Source organism: Bombus affinis, chromosome 1 (genome assembly GCF_024516045.1).
Source record: "Bombus affinis isolate iyBomAffi1 chromosome 1, iyBomAffi1.2, whole genome shotgun sequence".
In the NCBI taxonomy this organism is placed as follows: domain Eukaryota; kingdom Metazoa; phylum Arthropoda; class Insecta; order Hymenoptera; family Apidae; genus Bombus; species Bombus affinis.
The window spans coordinates 16,428,079-16,454,537 of NC_066344.1; the positions used below are offsets into that span (position 1 = coordinate 16,428,079).

The window sequence follows — 26,459 nt, forward strand, 5'->3', positions numbered from 1 at the left end:
AAACTATTTTAAAGAGATGTCAATTATGAATAGACTGCAGATTTTTATGCATTTATAGGAAACGTAAAAGTTCAAAATTGCACAGAATGCACATAATATGAAAAGATATACAAGGTGTCCAAAGGTATATAGTGCCTTTTATAATATTGGATGGGTAAAACAATTTCTATCTGAATTTTCATACAAATTTGCAGACTAGTTATAACTAGTATAACTATAACTAGTTATATTATAATAAACATATAATATGTATATTATATTTTAATTATATTAAAATTGCAATTCGTAAAATTTTGAAAATTTGGTATTATGTTGTTTATAGCGCTCTCTGTCGAGAGGAGTTGGAACGTTATTTTTCTAGATTGTTTTCGTCATGGGTGCTAGTGAGGTAAAAAAGTATACGCGAAGAATATCGTGCTGAGCTCATCTTACGATTTCTGATTCATCTGTTCTTGCTTCGATGGCAGAACTGCATGCGAAGTAACCGAGTAGTTAATGTGATGTTTTGTAAAGGCAAAAACGAGGTAAGTTTTTCTATTAATTATTCGTTATTTTAACAACAATACATCGACATATTTCCTCGTGGCATAAGCGGATATCATTTCTTTTTTTCTTATTCTATGTAGAGCAGACATTCGACGGACACGAATAATAGCGACAACGGTTAAAAAATTTTTCATCTAATTGCGCGATTAAAATTATATACGAAATAATTTCTTCGTATTATTTTCTAGAGACAAAAGTTGGTTTCATGCTTTATGGAATCAAAGGAAAACTATAATCATCGTATAAAAAACAATTGATAGGCAAACGTTATTGTTTCGAAGAGATTTATAGCTATAGAAAAATGTTTTGCAATCAAAACCGAGTTTCGTTCTAGATTTATTATTGGTTCTAGAAACGTGTAAAGTAAAATTTAATGAATAAAATTTACTTCTAATAATTTGCTAAATTTATACGTTTCCACGAAATTAGTTCATCTTATTGAGAGATGCATTCCGTTATTTCTTGTTTCTACGATTTCATTAAATAAATGTAAATGAATTATTATATAGGAATTAAATTAAATGTTTTAATTATAGATATGAAATTTGTTTTAATTATTCTTAAGAAGTAATGGTATTGCAGAGAGTTGCGAAACTAAGCAATGAAAGGAATATTTTAATATAATCTTGTTGCAGAATGCCAATACAGGCACCACAGTGGACTGAATTTCTTTCGTGTCCAGTTTGCTGTCATGACTTTGATGTGGCCATACGTGGTCCAATATCGTTAGGATGTGGTCATACCATATGTCGTACGTGCCTTGCAAATTTACATCGTAAACAATGTCCTTTTGATCAGGTAAATAGTTTTATTATTATTATCATACAAATAAACTTGTACATTTATATATTTGACTTTTGCTATTTAAAATATTTAATATAAAATTACTTCTTGTTATGAACTATAATTTATTTATATTACATATTTTAGAGTATTATTAATACAGAAATAGAAAGATTACCAGTAAATGAAGCTTTATTACAACTGGTGGGAAATCCTGTTCCCACAAATGTTGCAACAGCTTATCAAAAATTGCTACCACCTGAAGACCATGCTAATTATTTGGTTGCAAAACGTTGTATTGAGGAACTTGCTCTATATCTCAAACCATGTCAGACAAATCCTTCTTTAGCTACAGGTAATATTAATGGTTATTTGTGTAGACAATTCTATAATAACATTACATAATCTGAGTCTATGTTTAACTAAACAACAGGTGTTGGACTTGTTTCTCGACCTATGCAAAGGAAATTGGTAACTTTAGTTGGTTGTCAATTGGTTGAACCAGAAGGAAGAGCACGTGCAGTAAGGGCAGCTAGAAGTTTGGGTGAAAGATCAGTTACAGAGTTGATATTACAACATCAAAATCCACAACAACTTAATGCTAATCTATGGGCTGCTGTAAGAGCTCGTGGATGTCAATTTCTTGGGCCAGGTATATTACTATCAAATAACTCAGTAGCAATGAAAAATATGAATAAAGTAATATATACTAATAAACATTTCTTTTATTTATCAGCAATGCAAGAAGAAGTACTAAAACTTGTTTTATTGGCTTTGGAAGATGGATCTGCTCTTTCTAGGAAAGTATTAGTTATGTTTGTAGTTCAACGTCTAGAATCACATTTTCCTCAAGCTTCTAAAACTAGCATAGGACATGTTGTACAATTGTTGTATAGAGCAAGTTGTTTTAAGGTAAGAATTATTCTTCAATTGCAATAATGAATATTTGTTATTAAGAAGAATACTTAAATAGAATGTTTGAATAGGTATCTAAACGAGAAGGAGATTCATCATTAATGCAATTAAAAGAAGAGTTTAGAACATATGAAGCTTTGAGGAGGGAGCATGATGCTCAAATAGTGCAAATTGCGACTGAAGCTGGTTTAAGAATAGCACCTGATCAATGGTCTGCATTGTTATATGGAGATACAAGCCATAAATCCCATATGCAAAGTATTATAGATAAACTTCAAACTCCACAATCTTTTGCTCAAAGTGTACAAGAATTGGTGATTGCTCTTCAACGTACTCCTGATCCTGGACAATTAAGTAGTCTAAGACCTCAACTAGAATTGCTAGCTGCAATAGATCCTAGCCCAGGTATGATCCATTACATTGCAACATTATATTAAACAAGTTAAATATTTGGATTAATTTCGGATTCATTTAATTGATTAATTTTGTTATAGAAACTGAGCCTCCTACATTAGCAGAATGTCGAGCAGCATTAGAAGCTGTTAGAACTGTAGTCGCAGCGTTAGTAGAATTCATTCAACAACACGGTAATCGGAAAACGCAAGATGGTACCCACAATGTAGGTCCTGGGCAACCAAAATATAAAGTGAGCATGTGTCGAGATCTCGCACTTAGAGGCTCTTGTCCTAGGTCTACTAATTGTACATTTGCTCATAGTGACATGGAACTAGATAAGTAAGTACACATGTACGTGCTCAAGAAAATTCTGTAAAAATGTATCTCTTATGTATGTACATCTATTCTCTTATTAGATATAGATCAAAAAGTCGGAAATTGAGTCTCAGATCAAGTTTACCTGGAATCAACCATTCAGATGCGAAAACAGACAAATCAGTTACTGGATCAAATAATAAGACATTTAAACAAAATGACGATTTATCTTATCATTCCATAAAGTCACATGATAATACTCATAGGGAAAGTAAGTGTTTGTATAAAATAAATAATACAAAACATTGATTAGAAAAATTACTATTATATCATTTTTAGGCTTTAATTCTATGAACAAAGTTAATCCAATACAACATCACAACCCAACAAATGAAAACAATTTTATCGGATCATTAACGAATTATATGCTACCATCTCCTCAAGGAATGTTACCCGTGGTACCGACGAAAAATATTGACGTACATTGTTCTCATTATATTATGCCTAATACACCTGTTGATTACACTGCACCTAATCTTAATATTTGGGATTCGTCGCAGCTTTCATCTAATATGACCAATGGAATATCTAATACTAAAAAGGTAATATGATTATTGTTATGTGTTAATAACTTTTACTGTATATATTGAAATATTTCTGCATATTGCATGTTAAAATGTTCTCGTATACTATAGCAGCGAACCGTTGCCAAAACATTGGCGATGTTACTGCAACGCAGGATGGAAATATTAAACCAACTTGAAACGATTGTCAACAAACAAGTGCCACAGATGAAAACGGTACGATTGTAATATTTCATTATTGAAATTACAATGAAAGTTTGGAACATATATTTTATTATTCTCTTTTTCTATTTATAGAATTATGACATACAAGGAGACACACTATCATCGAATTTCTCTATATGGACAAACACACCAAATAATCCAATGATTTCTTCAACAAATATGAATTGCAACAATAATTTCCGATGCGCAGATCCCATTCTATTCGATGATGAATTTGTGCCATTTGATGCATCATCAAATAGTAAATATGGACCAATTTCTAAACTATCCAAAAACTTAATCAGGTAATAATTCTTTTTATAACTTTATCAAGTAAAGAAATATTGTTTATGAAAAATAAATACATGATATTAAGCCATAGCAAAATAATTTTCTTTTAGATCTACTAATGGCGTACAATCTACTAATTTCTATGCAGATGGAGGAACATCTCCCACAATATCTGCTTATCGATCTATGCCAACCACAAATTCTATTGCGTCTTGGTATTATGGAAATCAACGTAAGTGTAATGAAAATTGTTTTTGGGAACAAGAGAAGGAACACTAGAAAATATAATATTCTATTACAGCTTATGCTACAATTGGTGCAAATGGAGGAATACAGACTATCAATAACAGTAGTTTTGGAGATAGTTACATTACATTTGGTCGTAATATATCCGATACGTCAACGCACACGCAATTTCCACGACCAGATAATATGTCTAAAGAGTAAGCTAAAATTTAATACACCATTATTTTCTTGTTAATTATTTGGAACATTTAATCTTATTATAATTGAATTTATTCCAGCTTAATCCTTGAGTCACAAAAGGTAAAACAACAATTAAGACATCTTGAGAAGAAGATTAATGACTTGAAGGTATTATTCAGTTACTGTTTGCTTTCAAATAAAATATTTAATAACATTAATATGTAAAAACATTTTCAGCTTGCCACACAAGGTGCAACTTTTACGGCCGGGGAAAGGTTAGCACAAGAATTACAAATGATTGAAGCTGGCATCAGAGAAAAAGAAAACGACGTACGAAATTGGAGTCCATACGGTACCGTACCTTGGATTCAATCGTCGAACAATTTACTTAGTTCTCAAAATTTCAATCAGGATTATAAGCCCGAAGAAGTAAGTTATGATGTTGTGATACTGCATTGGAAGAAAGAAATTAAGTATATCAAATCTGCTTATTGTAAAAATAATCGATTAAAAATTTATATAAAACTTGAAATTGGTTCTTAGGAAGATACCTATGAAGCAGGTATCGCAAATGATATGCGGGAATTAGAATTACGATGGGAATTCGAACTGCAAGAACAGGAAAAACATTGGTCAAGTGAAGAGGATAATTCTAAGAAATAATAGTAAGATAAGTGATTCTTACTACATTATGTACTTCTTAGATCTGACCATTATTTGTCGGAACATGTTCTTTTTAACATGCGCAAATAATTTTCCGTGCGAACTTCCATGCATCAGCATGTTTAAATTTTTTCAACAAAATGACTGAAAGTAAGTGAAATTTCTACTATTTGCCTAAAAAAACATTTTATTGTAAAACAAAATCAAAAGAAAACTACACACATTATCAAATGAATAGATAGACAAATTTATCATCCTTAATTAACATGAAAGAGTCTCCTATTGGTATGGTATAATGTAAAAGTGGATTTACTACTTCCTCATGTACTATGTCTTTAAAACGTCTTCATACTTAATACTAATTCTTTAACTATGGGAATGTATTTTTTCCTGAAATTATTATCAGCGTGGTGGTAAAAAACTAGTTGTAAATAATGTAACGTTTCAAAGAAATCTTCATGATGATGTAGCAATTCATATTTAGTTATGCAGGAAGTCGCATCGTTTTAATTTTTTACTAGCTGCAGTAGAGAGTCTATCATAAAGAAAAATCAATGTAAGAAGTGAGAGTTAGCTGCCGCATTGGAATTACATTTATAGAACCAGTGAAGGGTTGATCGGTGTTCCGTTATGGATATCATAATGAGGACATTCATTGACAAGAACAAAAACAAACGAGAGCAGATTTGTTAAAATTTAACAGAAATTAATGTCAGTGTTTTATAAACATGACAGGATGTAGTATATTTTGTTTATATGTTTGCACAATGAAGCAAAGAATATTATATTATTGATACATTCGGAAAGAATGCTATTTAACCTGCAACAAGGTTACATGATGAAAATATACGGATACATATAGGTGTTATGCATACATAAAATTAACATATTCTGTTAAAATATTGCATAATTAAGATATATATTGCTTCTAATGTAAATATATATATCTTAATTATAAATATAAATAAATATATATATATATACACATAATAATTGATTTTTAGCTGATAAAACAAAATTTTTTTTAAATACTTAGCTTTCTTACTGTACTTCCTTTTGCGATTCATGTTTTCATATTTGAAAATATGTTTCTAAATAAAACACAGTTACTTGTACATCATATCACACTTTGTTGTATCATAATATTAATACGATGTCAAGTTTAGTTCCAAGTCTCAAAATACAAATTCCAGTTTCGGATTTCTTTTTTTCCTTTTCTAAATTCATTTTTTTGAATAATCATTTATAATTGGTTCTCAACTTAATACAATTTGTACAAAATTGATACATTAATGAGATTATGAGCAAAAGTAATTGAGAAATTTAATTTTCTCATGACTGTTAACTTTCTCCCTTTTTTTGTGAAGTTACAAAAATTATTTTATTTTTCCATCTTTTTTTAAATCAGTACTAAGAGTCCTATTTCACATTTTAAGTACAAAATGTTACAGTTTCGAATACTTGAAAAATTAAAAAAAAAGAGAAAAAAGGTAAAATGAGGAAAATTTAATAATGTATAAAATTTTCCTTTATTTGACAATATGTAGTGGAAAATTAACTATAGATTCCATTTGTGCCTGGTAAAAGAACCATTGCATTTTAATTTATTTGCTGTGACTAATTGACTCGTTCGAAACAGTGGTTTTCAAACTATTGGTATGTTTGTAGCAGTTAATATGTTTGAAAGGTTTAAGGAATTTTTATGATTTTTTATTTTTTAGTTTTCTTTTTTGTAAATTTATGTTTATCTAGTGCAACAGAGTCTGAGAGCCACTGATTTAAAATTATTTGTTACTAAAAAGTGAACAAAATAATGTAAACAGACTGTTATGCGAGCTGCAGCTCTCACATTTGTAAACATGTTCGATTTACGGACTTACGAGAAATAGAAACAGTCACATTGGCTTCCTCTTAACTATTATCTTAATTTCCTATGCTAGATACGAATTAACGTATGTATTATTGGCATACTGTTCTTATTTCTGTATTGGAAAAACAAAAAAAAAAGGAAGATGGAATTAATATTTTTCACAGCAGGATGAGTGAGATATGTATTTTATTTTATGGACGAAAATTTATATTCTTGATATAGCTATTTGCTGCATTTGATATAACATCTGTTAATGGAAAGGTTTTTGTTTCTTTGTTAACAAAAAAATTTACTCAATTAATGTTAATAATGTTTTGTACATGTGATAAGAAAATTTGATCAAGCTGAGTACATTGATCAAGTTGTAATCTCTTTACAGTATAGTGATTTATGCATTACAATAGTCTTTGGGTTCTTCTCTTTTTTATAAAATAATGTGTAGTATAGATATTCATAATTCCAGTTTTAGTGGAAATGGCATAGACTTCTTATGAAATGTAGAGATCAAAGGAAAATTGATCTATCTTTTTCATTAAAACTATTGTTTTGCCTTGCTACACAAAACTAGATATGTTCAAGTAGAATATTATTTCTTTCGAACTAAAATGTGCCTTTTGAATCATACATAGCAACACATACAAGACCATATAAGACATTTTGTACAGTTGCACATATTGAGTTCAGTATTTTTGAATCCTGCAGAGGCACATTACTCTGAACCATGGAAAGAAATGTAATCTCAGAACATAACTAGTTTCTTATAAAAAAATTACGAATAATGGTGCAATTTTATTTGTTTTATTAACTTATCGTTGCAAGTTTCTTTCGTTTATCAGGATATATCATAAAATATGAAATAACATTCGTGAAAAAAATTATAGAAAAAATTAACTTGTTCTACTCCAGTGTATAGAATTACATTTTTCTCCATTCAAACTACATCTATTTTACTTCTAATTAGATGGAGTAATTGAAAACCATCACATGAAAAAATTAAATACTTCCTTATATTTTTATAAAAAAATATATTTCCATTGCAGATTCGAAGATATGTAATATACAAAATATTAAACTATACGTTTGTTCTACATTGAAGGTATCATTGATATTGATTATGTTTAGATTTGAAACTATATTTATATATGTTTGAAAAATATGTTAGAAACTTTATTATTTATTTTGTTACTGATTTCACAGATACAATTATGAGATCTTAAAGAAAAGTTTATGTAGTACAAATTTTTTATTATGTCTATGAGAACTTCGTTTGCAATCACTATACATTCATCACAATGTTATATGTAGATATCACAACATATAATTGGCGATTGTACTGAAGAAAATGTGTGACAATATTGCAGAAAGGGATCACTATTTAATTTCTTGACGTAAATCTAACAAATACTTTTTATATGGAAGTAGTTCTCACATTTTAAATGAAGATTTAACATTCGTTTTACATCAAATGATATAGTTATAAATATCAAATTTTGTTGATTTTACAATTCTGATTAAAGTGAGTCATTTGAATATTCTGTAAAATAGAAATAAGAATGAATGTGAAAGATCAAACGTTCCTTTCTGTAAATGAACACCATATTCACAGTTTGTTCAGAAACGAAAGCTTCTAAGATTATTAATTTCATAATGTTTTGTTTCAAATTACTATCTAATATTTTATATAATTCCTTTATAAAGACAACTAAAAAGCTTTGAAAAATCCTTGAATATTTCTGTTGTTTAAAGAAATTATGATTAGGTAGTGATCTGCTTTTCACAAAAGATGTTGTCCTTTGATTTCTTCTTCTTTCTTTGCTTATTTTCTTTTTATTCGTAGTATGACTCATTAATAAATGTAGAGAATAAAAAGCGAAGAGGGCTGTGTACACTGGGAAGTAATAAGCGCAACAATACTGTTTGTGCAAGCTTCAGATTAATTGCATGTTAAACATGTCACTATGTGTATAATAATACACACGTACCTATGTTAATGGTATGAAACCACATACAATCTATATTATCGTTCTTTGTTTGAACATAATGAAACAATAATAATTATATACATATCGGTATATAATGCATATAGTCAGTGAGCACTTGGCACTTAGCAGTACTAATAGTACTTTTGTGACACTTACGTTAAATTAATTCCTGATTGTAAGATTTTTTGTTACATTAGCTGTAAACATAATGGGCAATGCATGTATGTACATTTTTGAATTATTACATTAAGAAATTACTTGAAATCCTTTTGTACGTAAAATAAAAAATCTTATAGCGTATGTTTTTATTACATAGAAAATGTTAATATATATTTCTAAATAACATTACATATTAGTATTGCCTATTGCGTTTAACATAATTGTTAGTCTGGCATTTTTAATGTATTTTTCTAAAATAAATAACTATGGAAAAAGTCGTATTATAATATACACATGTGATAGATTCACAGTAGTACTTACTACCCTATTTCGTTCACTACTCTAGAATCTAGAGAAATAAATAAAAATATTTACACTGTTCAATACATCTCGTCTCATATTCATATAGTCATAAATTATTGACTTCATTCGTCCGTTTCGTTGAGAAATACTTTAAGAAATGCTTAGAAGAATATTACAATTCTATTAATTTTTTCATTCATCGGTGCATGTAAATACAAAAAATTTGAAGTACGAATATTTTGACAATATAATATCGTTGCATCGAGGTAAGATTCTTCAAACGTTTTGTATCGTCTATAAACATTCATAAAAGTTTGATGTATTTTCTAAAAAAAGTGTGCTGTAAGTGAGAGTGTAATATATTTATCTATTCAACACAAATATGAATTTTTTGTTCATTTATCGCTACAAAATTAATTCCTGTCCATTAAAATCAACAATATTATGAAATTAATGCAATCTCGCTAAGAAAAATTCGAAAATCCGCGCGTTCGAAGAATCACCTTTGTCGATCGATGCCGCGTAAAGATGATTCAGAAATCTACCATTAGATGGTGTCTCTGAGTATAGAACACAGGGCACAATGCAGGATGTTCCAGTGTCACCGGAATTGGACTTAGTTGTGCATAGACAATTGGTCGGTTATGCTACGGACGTGAGGAAAAGTGGTATAGTTCCACTTTGTATGGTGAATATACGATCAATCTAGGCGTATTCGTTTCACAGACGAGCGTGTGAAAACTCGAGATTTTTTTGTTGACGTATGTTTTCACTTTTACATTATAAAGTATTCGTAAAAGCTTGACAGTTAAACAGACACGCTAGATTATATTCTGCTATTGGTAGAAAGTGCACGAATGGTTGGAAAATCGATGTCCACAGTTTAATAGCCACCACGTGTGTGCAGCTATGAGTTCAATCGTACTAGGCGTGTATAACGATCGAAACATTCCGTGCAGTAATCGTACTGAGAATCTGCAAGTGGTTCGGGAAACAAGCACGCATAAAAAATAAGGAAAACAGGAAGATCGTATAACAGTAACGCAGGTATATACTGGGAAGAAATTTGATACTTCGTAATATAGAAAGTATACAATAATGCCCGATGGTCGAGGGAGCGCGGTGCATGGCGTAATGCCACCGCATTATTTGCATGAGTTGCCGGCAGAGGATGAGAAAAGGTTCGAAAAAATATTTCAAAAACTAGATCTCGATGGAAACGGGCGAATCGATGTGAAAGATCTGTCTAAAGCGCTTCGTAATGTTGGAGTCGATAAATACTATGCGGAGGTAATTTTATAATTCATATTTTACTTGGTAGATGTTCGTAAATACTACTGTATACGATACTGCATAACTAGATGCATGCAATTTTTGAGTATTGAATAGAAATTAATATTTACATGTATAACGCTTTATTACTTTTTTTAAGATAGTTTTGGAACGATTAAAAATTTATAAAATACATATATATATTTCATATAGATAGAGTACTGTTTTGTTAAGTGGCTGGGACAGTTGTTTTGTTAATGTCTTGTTAACTGGTTGTCGCTATCCCCACCATTGCATCATAGACCGGTACTCCGGCGTTGTAGTAATGCTTTTCTAACTGACCATGGGTCAGGATTTTATCTGGCCATCCATTAAGCAATACATATATTTGTAGCAAATTCCAAACATCTCTCTCCTCCGTTAAATGTGAGTGAGATACTGTCAGCTGGCACATATTTATTTGTTTTATAAATGTAACACTTGCGAAGTCAGTTCTACACGTACATGACACTTTGTACATTCGAAATTACGATATTCATTTTTTTTCCACAGAAGTATTATTATCTCTTATCTCTCTTTAATTTTCTATTAATTTAACATTTTTGATATAGATCACTCTTTGTTAAAAAATCAGATTCGGTTCTAATCCCTGGTCAATTAGTAAGGCAATATATGTAATGAAATATGTACTTCATTTATTGTTAGTGAATATTCGTACTGTACAGTCGAACTGTATAATGCGGATGCATACAATTGCCCGATATTAAATAAAAGTTACTTTCTACATATACGATATTTTTTACATTTTTCAGACATTATTTAAATGTATTATAAATGTTCTTAAAATATATTTTATATATATGACTTCATCGAATAAGTACGCACGCATTGCGCGCTATGCAGTAAATTTGACTGCAGATATCGCATAAAAAGCTTGGCACTAACCTTTATTAGAAATCTCCATTGTTCTCTTATAATGGAATGCATATTTTAACTATTCCATTTTAATTTCTAATAACTTTGAAAAATTGTAACAAAAACTTCTTATTAATTGAATGTTTATCAATTCATAAAAAGTAATAATTAAATAAATTGTATAAAAAATAATAGTTAACAATAAAAATATGAGCTATAAATACTGTATATTTCTTAGTTATAAAATAATTTATATGGGACATTTTAATTATGATATAATATCGATAAAGTTTAATTTAAAAATCGTGAACTTTACTCATTATACGATATTTTCCGGCTGTTCAACGCTTTATTTTTTCTCTAACTCACATTCCAATTCATTTATATTTCTGAGATACTCGTATTAAAAATTTTATTTTATCTTACATTTTTATGTAACTAATGTAGTAACGACCTTGAATACACTGTAAGCTAGTCCGATTTAAGATATTCAAAAGATTTTATATTATTTTAAGGAAGGTTGTCACTAACATTCTTAAAGCCGATATATATATACATATGTATATATGTATATATATATATATTCGCTGAAGTTTGTAGTTAATACAATTTACGTGATTTCATCAAGGCTAATACCCAGTGTTATACTATTTTTTAAAGCTTCAACGGAAAAACGCGTTCTAATATACAAATTCAAAGCAAATTTTTATTTATTTATGCGTCAAAATTATTGGAAGAAAACGTTTTTTATTTATCAAAAATTTATCGAAATCGATCTGGATAAATTTTTATTTCTCTCAGAAATACACATACGTGTACGTTAATTTCTTAAATAATTTTTATACAATTTGAGCGTTTTGTTTTTTTTTTCAGCAATTTTTGGCCAGTTCGGATAGTACTAAAAGCGGTGATATTACACTAGCAGAATTTATATACTACGTTCGCGAACATGAAAAAAATCTGCGTCTGCAATTCTCTCATCTTGACAAGAACAAGGATGGTCAGTAGATGTACGAAAAAATGACTATTGTGCAATGTACATAACAGAGAACTTGATGTCTACCTCTGTTAGCGACTTCCCTAGACACTTTTATTTAAAGTAATTTTTTATGCATTGATTTTTGGTGCACACTATTTCATGGACATTAATTGATTGAAATATATTCTATTGTTATTAAATACCTATTTTTCTCTTACACATTACAACATAAAAATAATTAAAAATTTTTTTGCATAATATTCTATTTTTGATAAAATTTCTTAGTTATTATTAAAAATTTTATTATAAACTTTCGAAAAAAAGGAGAACTAGTTTCCCTAAAGTTTGAAATTTACTGTATATAACTGTTCTAAAAACTTTAAATTATAAATTTCATTAAAGAAATAAGTGAAATTAGTTAAAATTATTTCGAAATTTTAACAAATACATAAAAAATAGAATTCTACACTTGATTAGTTTCTTCAAATGAAATTTCACAAAGAAAATTATAAAATTAAATGGATAAAGAACCGCTTTCCATAAGTAGTACTTTTCATGTATCACTTTATGCACGGATAACAATCTTAAGTTTACTCAATGTCAAGGAAATAAACCGCAATCTATAAGTTCATAACCGTTGTTCTTTTCTTCGTTTACCTGTTAGTACTTAACTTGTTAATGTAATAAAAAACCCGTAACGTAATATTTGTCATATCGTAATTGAAATTCATTTCCGCAGGTAAAATCGATTTAGAGGAATTAATAAAAGCATTCGAAGAATTGGGAATAAAAATGGATTATAATGAAGCGAAGAAGTTATTGCAGCGGTCAGTTCAATGCACAACAACATATTTTAATATTTTATTTTTTAGTCTGATATAAAGATTTTTTATTTGTGTAAATAACAAAATAAAATACAGTTTATAATATCGATTTGTAGGATGGACAAAGATGGAAGTCTTACTATAAGCTTTAACGAATGGCGAGATTTTTTGCTGTATGCACCGAGTACCGATCTTCTAGGTCTTATCGAATACTGGCATCATACAAACGTAAGTAATTAATATGATATACATTACGATCTACATTAATAATCAGTCGATATTCTTATATATTTATAAGTGTAAATATTCAGAGAATACATAAAAATATATAAAATATACGTTATAATTTTTAGTAGACTATATAGATTCTATTTCGTTCCATCATAAAATTATATAAAAATCTGCAGTCTAATAATTGCTACATATTATTTTATATAGAATATCACAACAGTTTTTATTAATTTCTTTTTTATTAATTAATTTCGACGGTAGTATAATAAAACAAATAAATCCGTCTACTACTCTATATACTAATTGTACGATGAACTCATGGGTGTAGTTCGTGTATGTATACGGAAAAATGATCGAGTCGATTTAAACTTCTGATTCGTCGACAGAGAAGGCTTGACCGGAGGTGTGACGTAGCGATTGTCATTCAAAATGACCTTGATAGTTTTCCAGCTGTTTCTACCACCTTTCCCCGCTAAAACGCATCCCCTTCCTTCTTTGACTTGATTTCGTCACGCATGCGCTGCTCGGACAAACAATTTTCTTGCGCATGCGCCTTAATTTTGTACGGGTATAGTATCTTATTGCTAGAGCAAAGAAGAGAAAAGTAAGAAATCTAACGACCAACGATGTTTCGTGAAGATGAATTTGAAATCTTTAAATTGTGATCATTTTCTTCGGTATAACAGAAAATATCTACATCAGTGAAAAAGACGTTAGTTGAAACGAGAGTGATTGAACAAAACAATCTTATAAATGGAGTTTTGTATCGATTTTTCTATCTTTCATGCTTTCATTTAATAGAAGAGAAACCATTAAAGTAACGTAATGTAGTAGCATTTACTTTTAAGTTTGGTTCGAATATTAACATCTCTTAATTTTATTTTGCAATTATTTGGCATTGTCAGATTTTTATCAGAGACTTTTGGTCATTTCGACATCTATTAGTGATAAACTTGAAATAACAACTTAATTTTGCATAACTGTTATGATTATTATTTAAAAGAGTAGCGTAAAATATGAAATCGTTTACTAAAACGTGCATATATATGTTAGATAATATATGGATAAAGAACCAAAAACAATTACGGATTGGAATCAATATTTTGTTACTGTCTATAGACAGTAAATTAATTTAAAGACTATCGATGATATTTAACGAAAAATATCTCTGTTTTTTATCATTTTGTAATTTAAATTTAAGCGTATATCGCGAGATTTTTCAGTATAGTGAAATTTCGCAATGTTTCGTCAGCCGTGCACTCACTTACTATGCGAGGTCATCGTCTCCAGGAGACAGAAAGTGCTGTGCTACAAATTTGCAACTAAATAATTCCAACACTAATATTTCTCAATTTGAAATCTGAAATATTCAAATTAAAAATATTTCAAATCTGAATCATAATTTATAATTAAACATGAATCATGAGAAAAGCTAAAATTTTAAAATACCATAAAACAATTTTATTTTTTGTTTATAATTGCAAAATACATTATGGTGTATATATATATATATAATTTTTCAAAAATTAATTTTTACCATATACTAAATATATAAAAATTTCAAATATTTTATGGGCAGAAGTGAAATAATGCTGATGATCAAAGATCTATCATTCAGGTCTCTATTAGTTTTCTCACGTGATGATGCATTTCATTATTCACGTGCGTGCGTATTATGGCTGCGACAGTCTCAGTCTATATATGACTCACATACATAATGCATACAAATTCTACCTAGGAATCAACATGGCATGAACAAAATTTCACTTTTTCATGCTCTTTTTACCTACGTAGCCTTTTCGCCGCACGTTCAATGGCTACAAACAGTGTATTAATACACCATTGTATTTAATTGATCAGTCAGATTAAAATATATTAAATTTTATATGACTTACTAGGTATTTTTATATGATTACTATAAATTTGTCAGTATAAAAACCAAATGTATAGAATCTGATTAAGAAAAACACTTTATAAAAAAACAAGGTTATACGTAAATATTTTTTGTAGCCACTGTATAAAGAAAATTGCTAAAATATTTCTTTTACCGACTGATTAAGTACGACCGCCGCGTGTGACTAACAATGAGTTAGCTCGCTTCTTATGGTATTCAGTTTTCTGTGCCGGAATAGTTGACTTTCACGTGAAAAGAGGCCACGTGGCTACACGTCCTTCTCAAATGCACTAACGCTCCGATTAATATACACAAGCGTTCTAAATTGAAACATCAATAGGAGTTTAGATTATTACAATAATGCTATCTGTTATTCATCGCTATTGTAAAAATAAATTCTCCTTAATGTGGGAAAATACAAATTATATTGAATTGACAATGATTATAGAACAGTAGTCAGTATTCCACAAATTATCTTAGATTCTAAATTGATTTTTAATGTTATTAATAGTTAAGAGGATGTACTTCGATATAATGTACTTAAAAAGAAGAACAACCTATTCAGTCCTAAAATTTTAACAATAGATGACAAATCCATGATGTTCTCTGCCAAAGCTAATTTCATACTTAATATTTAAAATATGATAACCAATACTTTCTGAATCAATATTTTTCATGTAAATATTTTTCAAAGAAATCCCATAACTAAGTTTATTAAAAAAGGCAGTTTTGCTAATAGATGTATATTATTGACAAAATATTGAACTTTAAAATTGCTCTCAAATGAAAAACTAAAAACGTGACTTATCGTTAAAAAATGTTTAGAACAAAAAATTTATTTTATCTACCAAGTATTATGATGCGCAGTTTACTTTACATGTTTTATATATTGTGGAATATTATGTGCATTCTGTAAATTTCTGGATCTTGGAATTTTTCATAAATGCGAAAACATCTACTTATAATTTTCTTTGCTCTATGGTCTTTGTATTTTCACATATTTAACAACTTAATAAAATATCAATTTGTATAGCAAATTTTTTAACAAACTGAAAATTAACCACGTTGCAAATACGGAAAGCTAAAATCAGTTTACGACAGGTATACAAAATACTTTGAATAACGTGACGTAGTAGGCAAGAAAGTAGTGGGGGCTTCCCCATCTAGACGGCCATATGCCATATCTTTGTTTCAATACTCGTACCCGTATATCCGTACTGTTCCTGGGCACTCTTCAGTCTTGAGATCGGACTCCGAGCTCTCAAATCGCTGACTAATGGCGAGGCTCGTTTTATCTAATTCCCCTCTGTATTTCGTTCAACAAGATTTGCTTAGCATTATTCGTATCTTTGCCATGTGTTCTCTATAATGTGTTGGGTACACGTATAAATTGCTCGATTGAAGTTCAATTCGATTTTTTAGTATCAACAAGGAAAGATTATTTAGTGAATACGACTTGAATTATATTCTTCAAATAATGTACACGTTGAAAAATTCAGGATTTCTAAAACATGATTGTGTTTCGTCCACTTGTATGGTCTGCGAGGAATTTCTTCAGAATTACCATGAATTATTGCAAAGGGTAAGCGATTCCTTCTCCGATGTAATAACGCAATTATCTATAGACACCGAAAAAGGTAATGAGTTTAAATATGGTTAAGAATTTCATTGCGGTTTTATTTTGTTTCAAACTTTAAATATAATACTCTCATAAGAAAGGGAGGGAAAAGAACAGTTCAAGATTGTTTTAATTATTATTATTCTGTATGAATTTTTATGAAATTTTAGTCTTAAGGATTATAATAAGATGTTAAGAATATTTTGTATTGGTATGGATATCTGTGAGAGGTTATAAGGCCGCGTAGAGGTTATGGCTGAAAATATCACATGGTGAACAATAGAGAAAGCAGAGGTTCAAACATATCGCTAAACTTTCCTTTAACGTATCTTTCGAATAAATTTCTTGAGAAATTTATTGAATTTCAGTAAGCGTGGTTTAATATGAAAATTTATTCGTAACTTAAAAGTATCGATATATATATAATTATTTCATGATACTATAAAAATTTCATTAATTTTATTAATCATGCATACATGGTGTATTTGGAAATTTGGGTAGGAGGTACATAATTAGCATTGGATTTACGATAAATGATGACAACTGTCAGAACGGACAAACGAATGACTCGTACGCAAGATTAAATGAAGTTATGTTTTAATAAGGAATGTGTAGCCGGCAATCGCGAAGAATCAAACGATGATTCATTGTGAATGCAAATCTTTCCCTTCTCTAGTTCGTTCCAGATTGTTCTGCACAAAAGTCTGTCATTACTAACTGAACTTTACGCGGGAAATTTTACAATTGCTTTTACAATTAGTTCTAGTTAAGCAAAGCACATCAAAACTGAAATTTTAGAATAACTTTTAAACAAGTAGGAAAACAAATGGATAATTGAATTGTTATATACATCGTTGAATTATTTAAAAAATAAAAATTTATTTACTAGTGAGTAGGGAAATATATGAAAAAGAAGAAATTTAAAATGAAATTATCCTGTTGCTATCTATGAAGATTTATTTACTGCATGTAGAGTACCAATTATTATCAGAAATACCATTTGGAAGAAGTCTGGGTAGGAGTATTATATGAGTATCAAAAAATATATATAATAAAAAATTAAAAATGAAATTGTATTATTGTCATCTATGGAAATTTATTTATGGCTATTATCAGAAGTGACGTTTGTGAGATGCTTGGGTAGGAGTATTGTATAATGTCAACAGAATTGCATAATGTTCATGCATGTAGAAGTATAAAATAGACAGTCTATTTCTAGAATGATTATCCCTTGTACATTTTAGATTTTTATATATGTAGAATGAAAGTTAACAAATCTTACTTTTAAAAAGCGAAGGAAAGATTACTATTCTTTAAATTATTTTATCCCTTGGAATATAAAAATTGTAAAGATATTGCAAAACAATTGGTATACATTTCTGAAACAAATATGTATAATATGCAATATAAAGTAAGCTGTAGCTTGTAACCAGGCTATTGTTATTTGACATTTGAGACTTGTTATCGGTTTCCCCTAAGTTTCATTTCTGTTTTATGACTTAAGACATAATAATATAACTCTACCGACCAACGATTCTACATTATTTTATCACTCTTCTACACATCATAAATCATAATAAAAGTAAATTAGCAAAAGTATTAGACATATTCTTCTTTTACTGTTAATATAATATTTAAAAGGTAAAAACCATTTTAAATATATATTTTCTAAATATAGAACCATTTAAATAATGACGAAAAAATACTAACATTCTTTCACGAGAACAACTGAATAGTTCCGAAAGTTAAAAGACGGAAACTTTAAATATTTAATCGCGGTTGATAAATGTCTATCTTTGATTAGATTTATCAGAGTATCATTTTAATCAAAACATCTCAGTGTGTCTAGATTAACGCGAAACGCATGTTACTCTTATCTTATGTACGATAATTTTAATATAAGAATTCTCTGCAAACAGAATAAGTGAATTGTTTTGTGAACGAAAACGTCACAAATTACTTCTAATTAATCGAAAGTAGAGGTTTCTATTTGTATGTAAATACATGCGTATTAAAAGTATTTGTACTTCAATCCTTATAAACTTTGGTACACAAAACCTTACACGTTATACATATGTTATGTAGTATATTAAATGACCTCTATTCTGAAGGAATATATTTAACACTGCTTTAAATAGTTAAAGTTAACTGTAAGAAAAAACAAACAGTGTACTAATTAATACTAATATTTTCTAAAATCACTACCATTTTACATATCAGGTTTTTCTCGCAATAAAAATGATTGCTGTGAGTCAAAAGCATTACGCTTAATTAACTATAGTTTACTCTTCTTCAGTTACCGGAATTGTGCGCCTTCTAGGTATTTAGCTAGATTCAGAATTAGCGACCTGTCACGTGATTAAGGTGTTTTCACATGTAAAAGAAATAATACGCGAATTGAAGAAAATTTTAAAGTTAGGATTGGGCAAGGTACCAAATTGCTTTGTTGGCTTCTGGCCTGACTTATCTGCAGAAATCTGCATACTTCGTTTCTCTCAGTCGTTCTTTGGATTTATTCAGTTTTAACTCGAGTTTTTCATCCTTATCCTTCGAACAGGTACAAAAAACTGTTCCATGATGGATAGCGTGGATATAGATACAGATATTATTCTTTAGTTTAACGTAAAGTTAAGTATCTACGATCGGTATTTCTCTTATTTATTTTACTCGGTCCTTTGTTTCCCAAGCGATATGACGGTTCCGAGAAAAACTCTCGCAATAGATAAGTTTGCTTCTCTATTCGTTTTCATCAGGTCTTATTACTAAACTGCGGATGTTGATGCAATTTTATATTTTTATGAGCATAATTAAAGAAATGGAATCTAAATAATTTATTTCATTTACTAAATATTATAATAAGTATTCTATTTTAGATATTTTATGTACTTTTGCATTCTGTAGATTTTTTAAACATTCACAATTTACTTACTACATTTCAGTTCAAACATCTTGTACGGATATCGACATATCTTTCTTTAAGGTCATATCATTTTTCTTAATAAATACATCTAGAGCGTTACTTGAGATTCAGTAGAAATACATTTTTTCACATGAATTGTGCTAGTTGGGAAATTGACTATAAAGTTTACAACATTAAGATCGTCCACTTGATTTCTCGCGAATATGTTCACAATTAATAGGCGTATGCTGCTATCGATTGCCTTTTTACACAAAGATATCGATAATAGCTGCTTGTATAATCAGTCAAAGGCGTGCAAGGTCAAAATCTAATTCAGTGAAACCTAACTGCGTCAAGGTTCTTTGGTAGCAGATTCTATCTTTTTTATACCTAATTTACCGAAGTGGACAAAAAATCCGTTTTCTTTTTTTTATTGTTATGCAGGTACTTTTGCCGCTCGTTGTATCAAGGAGAACAACTTTGCCGCATATTTTTGATCAACCATTTACCTTTCTCGTTCACAGTCTCGCTTATAGAATTTAAAATACAAGTACACATAAATAAATAACATGTATTTTTATTGTAGGCGCGCGACTAGTACATATCATGTTAATGGCCGCGTCTATTTCGAATTTTAGGAGATTAAAAAAAACAAACATATATAGATGTCAAGTTAATAACAAATATTTGCATTTTCAAGCGATCTGCTAATATTAAGCTTATCGTATAATTATTTGTTCGTGATAAAATAGATTTAAAGCTAATTACCTAAGTTATTAATATGTTTGCAAGACCGCTAAATGTTTCCCCTTCGTTTCGTTTACACTGTTAGAATATTTATTTCAGGCAAATCCGACGAACGAAATATTACTAGAGATTACATTTTTGAAAATTATGTAAAGGATTGTCATTAATTCGCATAGCTTTCACTACAAAACGCTTTCTAGATGTAGATAGCGTCGATATATGTATATGGAGTTTCATAATTGTTTAAAATAGCGTTTTAAAAAGTTCGATTATTTGATGAGAGAAATCGTGTCGAATTATAAGAAAAATGAAGAAAGCTTAATCGCAAAATATGATGTAATGTCTGGAACTGATAAGAAAGTTGAAAACCCTATCTGTGCCTGAATAATTTGAGAAGCATATAGTTGATCGGAGTTCAAGAATTATCTGACACGTGGTACGCGACTACCGGCAAAGCGTAGCTGAATATGTATTATGATGAGACCGGGGTTAACCAGTGAATACTGGTTCAAAATGTATTGGAAGATAAGCGGTCGTTGAAACGTTTATTTTTCAGACGAACGTTAAAATTATTGCTTTTAAATTTTTCAGTGAAAATCAACTACATCCCAATAAAATTTGATATTATCTAAGTATTCAATATTATCGAATAATTTATTTAAATATCCAAATCAATGACCAATATAAAATATTTCTTGTAATTAGGTCAAATCATCAGTTGGAAATGAAGATAGGAAATAAAAAAGAATATCATTAGGAAAAATTAAATGATTTAGAGTGAAAACAAAGGAACATATCGATTGGTGCATAAAAAAGATATTTAAAAGAGTAGAAATATCTTAAAAATTTCTGAGATTCCTTCTCCACTTTTGGAGCATATCATGTATCATGTAATATTCTTGAAATTCTTGTTTATCTTCTATAATTTTAAATCTACGATTGTATACAATAAAAACACCCTGTATATATGTGTTTAGGTTGTGCAAGTTGTCAATTTTTTTTTTTTTTTTTTTTTTTTTTTTTAGTATTTTGACAATAATGAGAGTCACATGTATTTATGCATAACAGCTAAATGTCAAAGTCACAAAATATGTCGGGTAAAAGGTTAATCGTTAATGAAGTAATCATGCACGATTTATCAAAGTTAAAACTATATTTTCGCGGTACGGTTCCTTTTAAATGCAAAGTGGAGGTTCGTTTTCGGTGCGTTCATTAGTTAGGGTACTTGTTTGTAAAGATAAGATCTAATAATTATATTGGTTATTGCTTTCTTTTTGCAGTATATGGACATTGGGGAGGACATTGGTGTCCCTGAGGATTTCACAACTGGTGAAATGGTCTCTGGAATGTGGTGGCGACATTTGGTGTCCGGTGGTGTAGCAGGTGGTGTATCACGCACATGTACGGCACCTTTGGATCGTATTAAAGTTTACCTGCAGGTGGGTTTGCAATAGAAAAATCCTAATAAATTTGTTTTATAAAGTTAAATAAAAAAATTCAAACTATTTAACTTTATGTAATGTAATTTATTAAAGTTTCTGAAAAGTAAGAAAATGGTTGATTATCTCAGTGGATTGAAAAAATAAGGAAAAGAGAAAGTAAAGCTCAAATGTATACAATAGCTCAGAACAGTATTTGAATAACTATGCAAACTTTTATGAATACATCATATGTATTATCTAAAATAGACACAAATATTGACTACCAAGTTTGATTCAAATTTTACCATGTTTATAATTGTGGCAGTCATGTCTCATTATAGTACTCATGAAATTTCAAAATGTTCTATACAACAAATATAATGTATAATATGGAAGTTTCTTATGGTAAATTTGCAAATATTTCCATTAAGCCATTGTAGGCATAGTTTAATAAAGTATAGAATCAAAATATTAGATACGTATTAAAAATTAAAATCACAGTTAAATGAATAGCTCTCTGCTTTACTTTATTTTAAAGAAAAATGCTTTCAGGTGCATGGAACGCGACACTGCAAAATCAAGAGTTGCTTCAGGTACATGCTGCGCGAAGGTGGCTCCATCAGTCTGTGGAGAGGAAATGGTATAAATGTACTTAAAATTGGACCAGAGAGTGCGCTGAAATTCATGGCTTATGAGCAAATTAAGAGAACGATTAAAGGAGATGACATTAGAGAGCTTGGACTTTATGAACGATTAATGGCTGGATCTTTAGCTGGTGGGATTAGTCAGTCAGCCATATATCCACTTGAGGTATGAAATTCACATGACATACTGTAACACCGATGTAATATCTTCATTATTTTTTAGTGATGTTGTTCGTAATATATTGCAGGTGCTCAAAACTAGATTTGCTCTTAGAAAAACAGGAGAGTATTCGGGTTTAGTAGATGCAACAAAGAAGATATATAGACAAGGTGGTTTGAAATCTTTTTATAGAGGCTATATTCCTAATTTAATGGGAATAATTCCATATGCTGGTATTGACTTGGCTGTGTACGAGGTTAGTATATAAAAAATGACTGGTACTTGATAATCTTTAGTTGAAATATTATACATCGGTTTTTCTTTTCTTTTCTTTTCTTTTGTATAGACTTTGAAAAACAGGTATTTACAAACACACGACAAAAATGAACAACCACCCTTCTGGATATTGTTATTATGTGGAACAGCCTCAAGCACAGCTGGTCAAGTGTGCTCATATCCACTAGCGCTAGTCAGAACGCGGTTGCAAGCAGATATGTCACCAGGGAAGCCTAATACTATGGTTGCTGTTTTTAAGGAAATTATTAAGAATGAAGGTATTCGCGGTTTGTATAGAGGTTTAACCCCAAACTTTTTAAAGGTATGGAATAATTTATATAACGATTAATTTTTTATAAATAGAGATCATAAATTATTCATATATTTTTTTTTTTTTTGTTTTTTTAGGTTGCACCAGCCGTGTCGATTAGTTACATGGTATATGAAACAGTCAGGAATTTCTTGGGTGTTAATATGACGTGATGATTATTTATTTTAGGTGATATTAAATTAACTAAATTATTCTTTAATTACATCATAAAGTATACAAGCAAGCCAGTCGTTGGTTGAACAAACAATTCGGCATGTTCTGCCTTTTGTTATATGTAATATCGCTTATTTATTGTCAACTCGAAGCTTCTACGATTATTTAAGCATTTGCCATTCTATTTTCCAATTGTATATCACACTATTAAACACATAGAACATATTTATAACAAATTTCATATAAGGAGATAAGTATAACAAAAGTGGCCAGCATAAAGAATTTTAATTAGTTTCCAATGAGTTCACATTTATACACTCCGTGTATACATCATGCTAACTAGTTTAAATGTATTCATTGTTATGACTTACACTTATATTTCGCTTCTATGAAGAAGAACAAAAGTGTAAATTCATAATTTCGAAATAGAAATGATAGTATAAAGAACAGTAGAAGAAAAGAAAATAGTATTATGTCTTATAATTTTATTTTGATCGTTTTTTATGGAAAGGAAATAAGGATGTGGCTGATAGTTGTAATATTAAAGAAAAAAGAAATTCCTGTACGATCCACGTACGATTTGTAAGTCAAGTAATCTATAAATGGAAATGTAATTTTATGAAAATGTAAACGAATGTATTATTTAGAAAATACATTAGATAATGTTGCAAATTCTGAAAATAGGAGGATCGAGTTATATTATTGCTGTGATATGTATGGTTATAAGCTAAATTGGAAATATAATTCAGTGCATAACATCCTATCAATTTTGTAAATGCGTTTTATTTTTATTGTAAATTTCTTCCAGTATTTAATGATAATAACGAAAATAATAATACCAATAATAATAATAACAAATCCGCTATTATCAAGATGTTATGCTATGAGTTATTGCAAACACTGCACATAAAGTGTTAAACTTGTTCCATGAACGAGTACTCCATCCGCGATATTACATTTATTACACGCATTGTTTTAACATAATTTTCTGATTAAATGAATCTTGTAGGCATGTTATGTATATTCTATGTATTATAAATATGTATATTTAAACTCCAAAGAAGTACATCACGATATAGCATTATATTCGTGCCTGTTTACTTCTTTCTTCAAAATAATCACGAGTGTTGAGTGATGACGATAAAAAAATAATAGTTTTACAACTTATCTTTGGACAAGTATCAGGTATTATTTTTACGTATATTTTTAAAATCAAAGATATCCTTTTATTTTTTCCATCACGTTTTTAACATAAACGAAATATAATGTAAGTGAAGTAGCTAAAAATTACAAAACCCATTTTTTCTGGGTAATTCTAGCATTTATATTAGATGTACGTACTGTATAGAAACATTTAACTGAATCAACATTTTTGATTACTCTTTTAAGTCTATAGAATGTTCGTTGTGCTTTGGAATAGAATTTTATAAATAATCCATACGAATTTGGAAGAACTGTAAAAAAGTAATTTGACGTGTCGTTCAAAATTAAAACGTTTTACAGCATTACGCAGTTAATACAAATTATAACGAAACTGACGATTAAGTCATGTGAAAAAAAATGTAAATTAATAAATTTTTAGTTCTTTTTATGGCTTGATATCTATTGTACACATAAGATTTTTGTAAAAAAATAAAGGTAATTTATTAAATATTGTAAAAATTTTAGTTCCTAAGTAATTAGCACTGATTACTGAATTTGACTGATAGGGGATGTTATCTGTTAAGTGCATGTTACAAACGATATTCCTGCCTCGAACAATATTCATACATTAATGATATTAATTCCATATTATGATATACAAACATATGCATCATATAAAAATAGTCACTTTTTGCTGCATAGTTATTTATATATATCAATACCTATTAAATTTATATAAACTACCAAAGATAGAGAATGTCTTTTACGATCTACTAAACGAACATATAATATTTATACTAGATATATCTATTTACTTCTATATACAAAATAACAATGATTATGATATTTTCTCGTGCAAATAAAATATTGTATAAAGATTTTAAATAACTACTTTGCTTACTGTTTTTCAATCCCATGATAAATATTTCAATACAGAATTAAATAGAAATTGTTATGAGAATTACATACTATTATATATTGTTCTATTGATGGTATGATATCAACAATAAAAATATATTCACATTTTTATATATATATTTTTTTACCAAAAAGATTTTATTTTAATGTTTTGTTTAGTAAATATTAATATCTTTGCTTGGATTTCTTGACATTATTTATTTTTATGAAAAACAATTTATGATAAATCGAATTACGTAATGTTAAATATATTTGTAATCATATAATATTTTAATTTTTTATATTTATTATATCCAAATAAAAATAAATATTTCTAAATATTTGTACGTTTTCGAAACGTATACTGTCTTATTTTAGCATCCAAGATATTTGTTACTTAAAAAATTTTGAAGCCATTTTTGTTTTATATGATTTTCTAAATTTATTAAGATAATATAATAAGCATAAATTGCAGTTTGATGATAATAATAATGAATGAGTAATGTGGCATAAAAATGATTTACCTTATTATATTTTATACCCATTATAATTAAATGTTTACAAATGAAATGAAAAAATAAAATATTGGAAACGAAATTAATATTAAAATTAATTAAT

At 29.0% G+C, this 26,459-nt stretch overlaps 2 protein-coding genes across 8 annotated transcripts; both read left to right on the forward strand.

Moving 5' to 3' along the window:
* Positions 1–347: 347 nt before the first annotated feature.
* LOC126916814 (roquin-2) lies at positions 348–9,438 on the forward strand. 2 transcript variants are annotated; one of them, XM_050723016.1, is made up of 16 exons: positions 348–524; positions 1,182–1,344; positions 1,477–1,684; positions 1,763–1,981; positions 2,066–2,241; positions 2,316–2,649; positions 2,739–2,979; positions 3,057–3,226; positions 3,295–3,557; positions 3,654–3,755; positions 3,837–4,048; positions 4,145–4,266; positions 4,336–4,477; positions 4,559–4,628; positions 4,698–4,889; positions 5,004–9,438. In XM_050723016.1, the coding sequence occupies exons 2-16, from the start codon at positions 1,183–1,185 to the stop codon at positions 5,121–5,123; spliced, it is 2,733 nt and encodes a 910-aa protein (XP_050578973.1). In that variant the 5' UTR covers positions 348–524; position 1,182; the 3' UTR covers positions 5,124–9,438. The 2 variants fall into 2 exon arrangements, with proteins under 2 accessions (XP_050578973.1, XP_050578965.1); XM_050723008.1 differs by having other exon boundaries at positions 349–524; positions 3,651–3,755.
* A 585-nt stretch (positions 9,439–10,023) lies between these two features.
* Positions 10,024–24,887, forward strand: LOC126916840 (calcium-binding mitochondrial carrier protein SCaMC-2). 6 transcript variants are annotated; one of them, XM_050723067.1, is made up of 9 exons: positions 10,024–10,727; positions 12,498–12,624; positions 13,343–13,430; positions 13,544–13,655; positions 22,097–22,255; positions 22,790–23,047; positions 23,130–23,297; positions 23,388–23,639; positions 23,726–24,887. In XM_050723067.1, the coding sequence occupies exons 1-9, from the start codon at positions 10,536–10,538 to the stop codon at positions 23,798–23,800; spliced, it is 1,431 nt and encodes a 476-aa protein (XP_050579024.1). In that variant the 5' UTR covers positions 10,024–10,535; the 3' UTR covers positions 23,801–24,887. The 6 variants fall into 6 exon arrangements, with proteins under 6 accessions (XP_050579024.1, XP_050579043.1, XP_050579032.1 ...); XM_050723086.1 differs by lacking the exon at positions 12,498–12,624 and having other exon boundaries at positions 10,585–10,727; XM_050723075.1 differs by lacking the exon at positions 10,024–10,727 and having other exon boundaries at positions 12,503–12,634.
* Positions 24,888–26,459: the final 1,572 nt, after the last annotated feature.

Bases quoted from the DNA above. Each gene is read 5' to 3' on its own strand.
- LOC126916814 (XM_050723008.1), top strand. From the start codon at position 1,183: ATGCCAATACAGGCACCACAGTGGACTGAATTTCTTTCGTGTCCAGTT. The intron at 2,242-2,315 runs GTAAGAATTATT...ATGTTTGAATAG, and splicing joins ATAGAGCAAGTTGTTTTAAG to GTATCTAAACGAGAAGGAGA. The intron at 2,650-2,738 runs GTATGATCCATT...ATTTTGTTATAG, and splicing joins TGCAATAGATCCTAGCCCAG to AAACTGAGCCTCCTACATTA.
- LOC126916840 (XM_050723067.1), top strand. From the start codon at position 10,536: ATGCCCGATGGTCGAGGGAGCGCGGTGCATGGCGTAATGCCACCGCAT. The intron at 10,728-12,497 runs GTAATTTTATAA...TTTTTTTTTCAG, and splicing joins TCGATAAATACTATGCGGAG to CAATTTTTGGCCAGTTCGGA. The intron at 23,640-23,725 runs GTATGGAATAAT...TTGTTTTTTTAG, and splicing joins TAACCCCAAACTTTTTAAAG to GTTGCACCAGCCGTGTCGAT.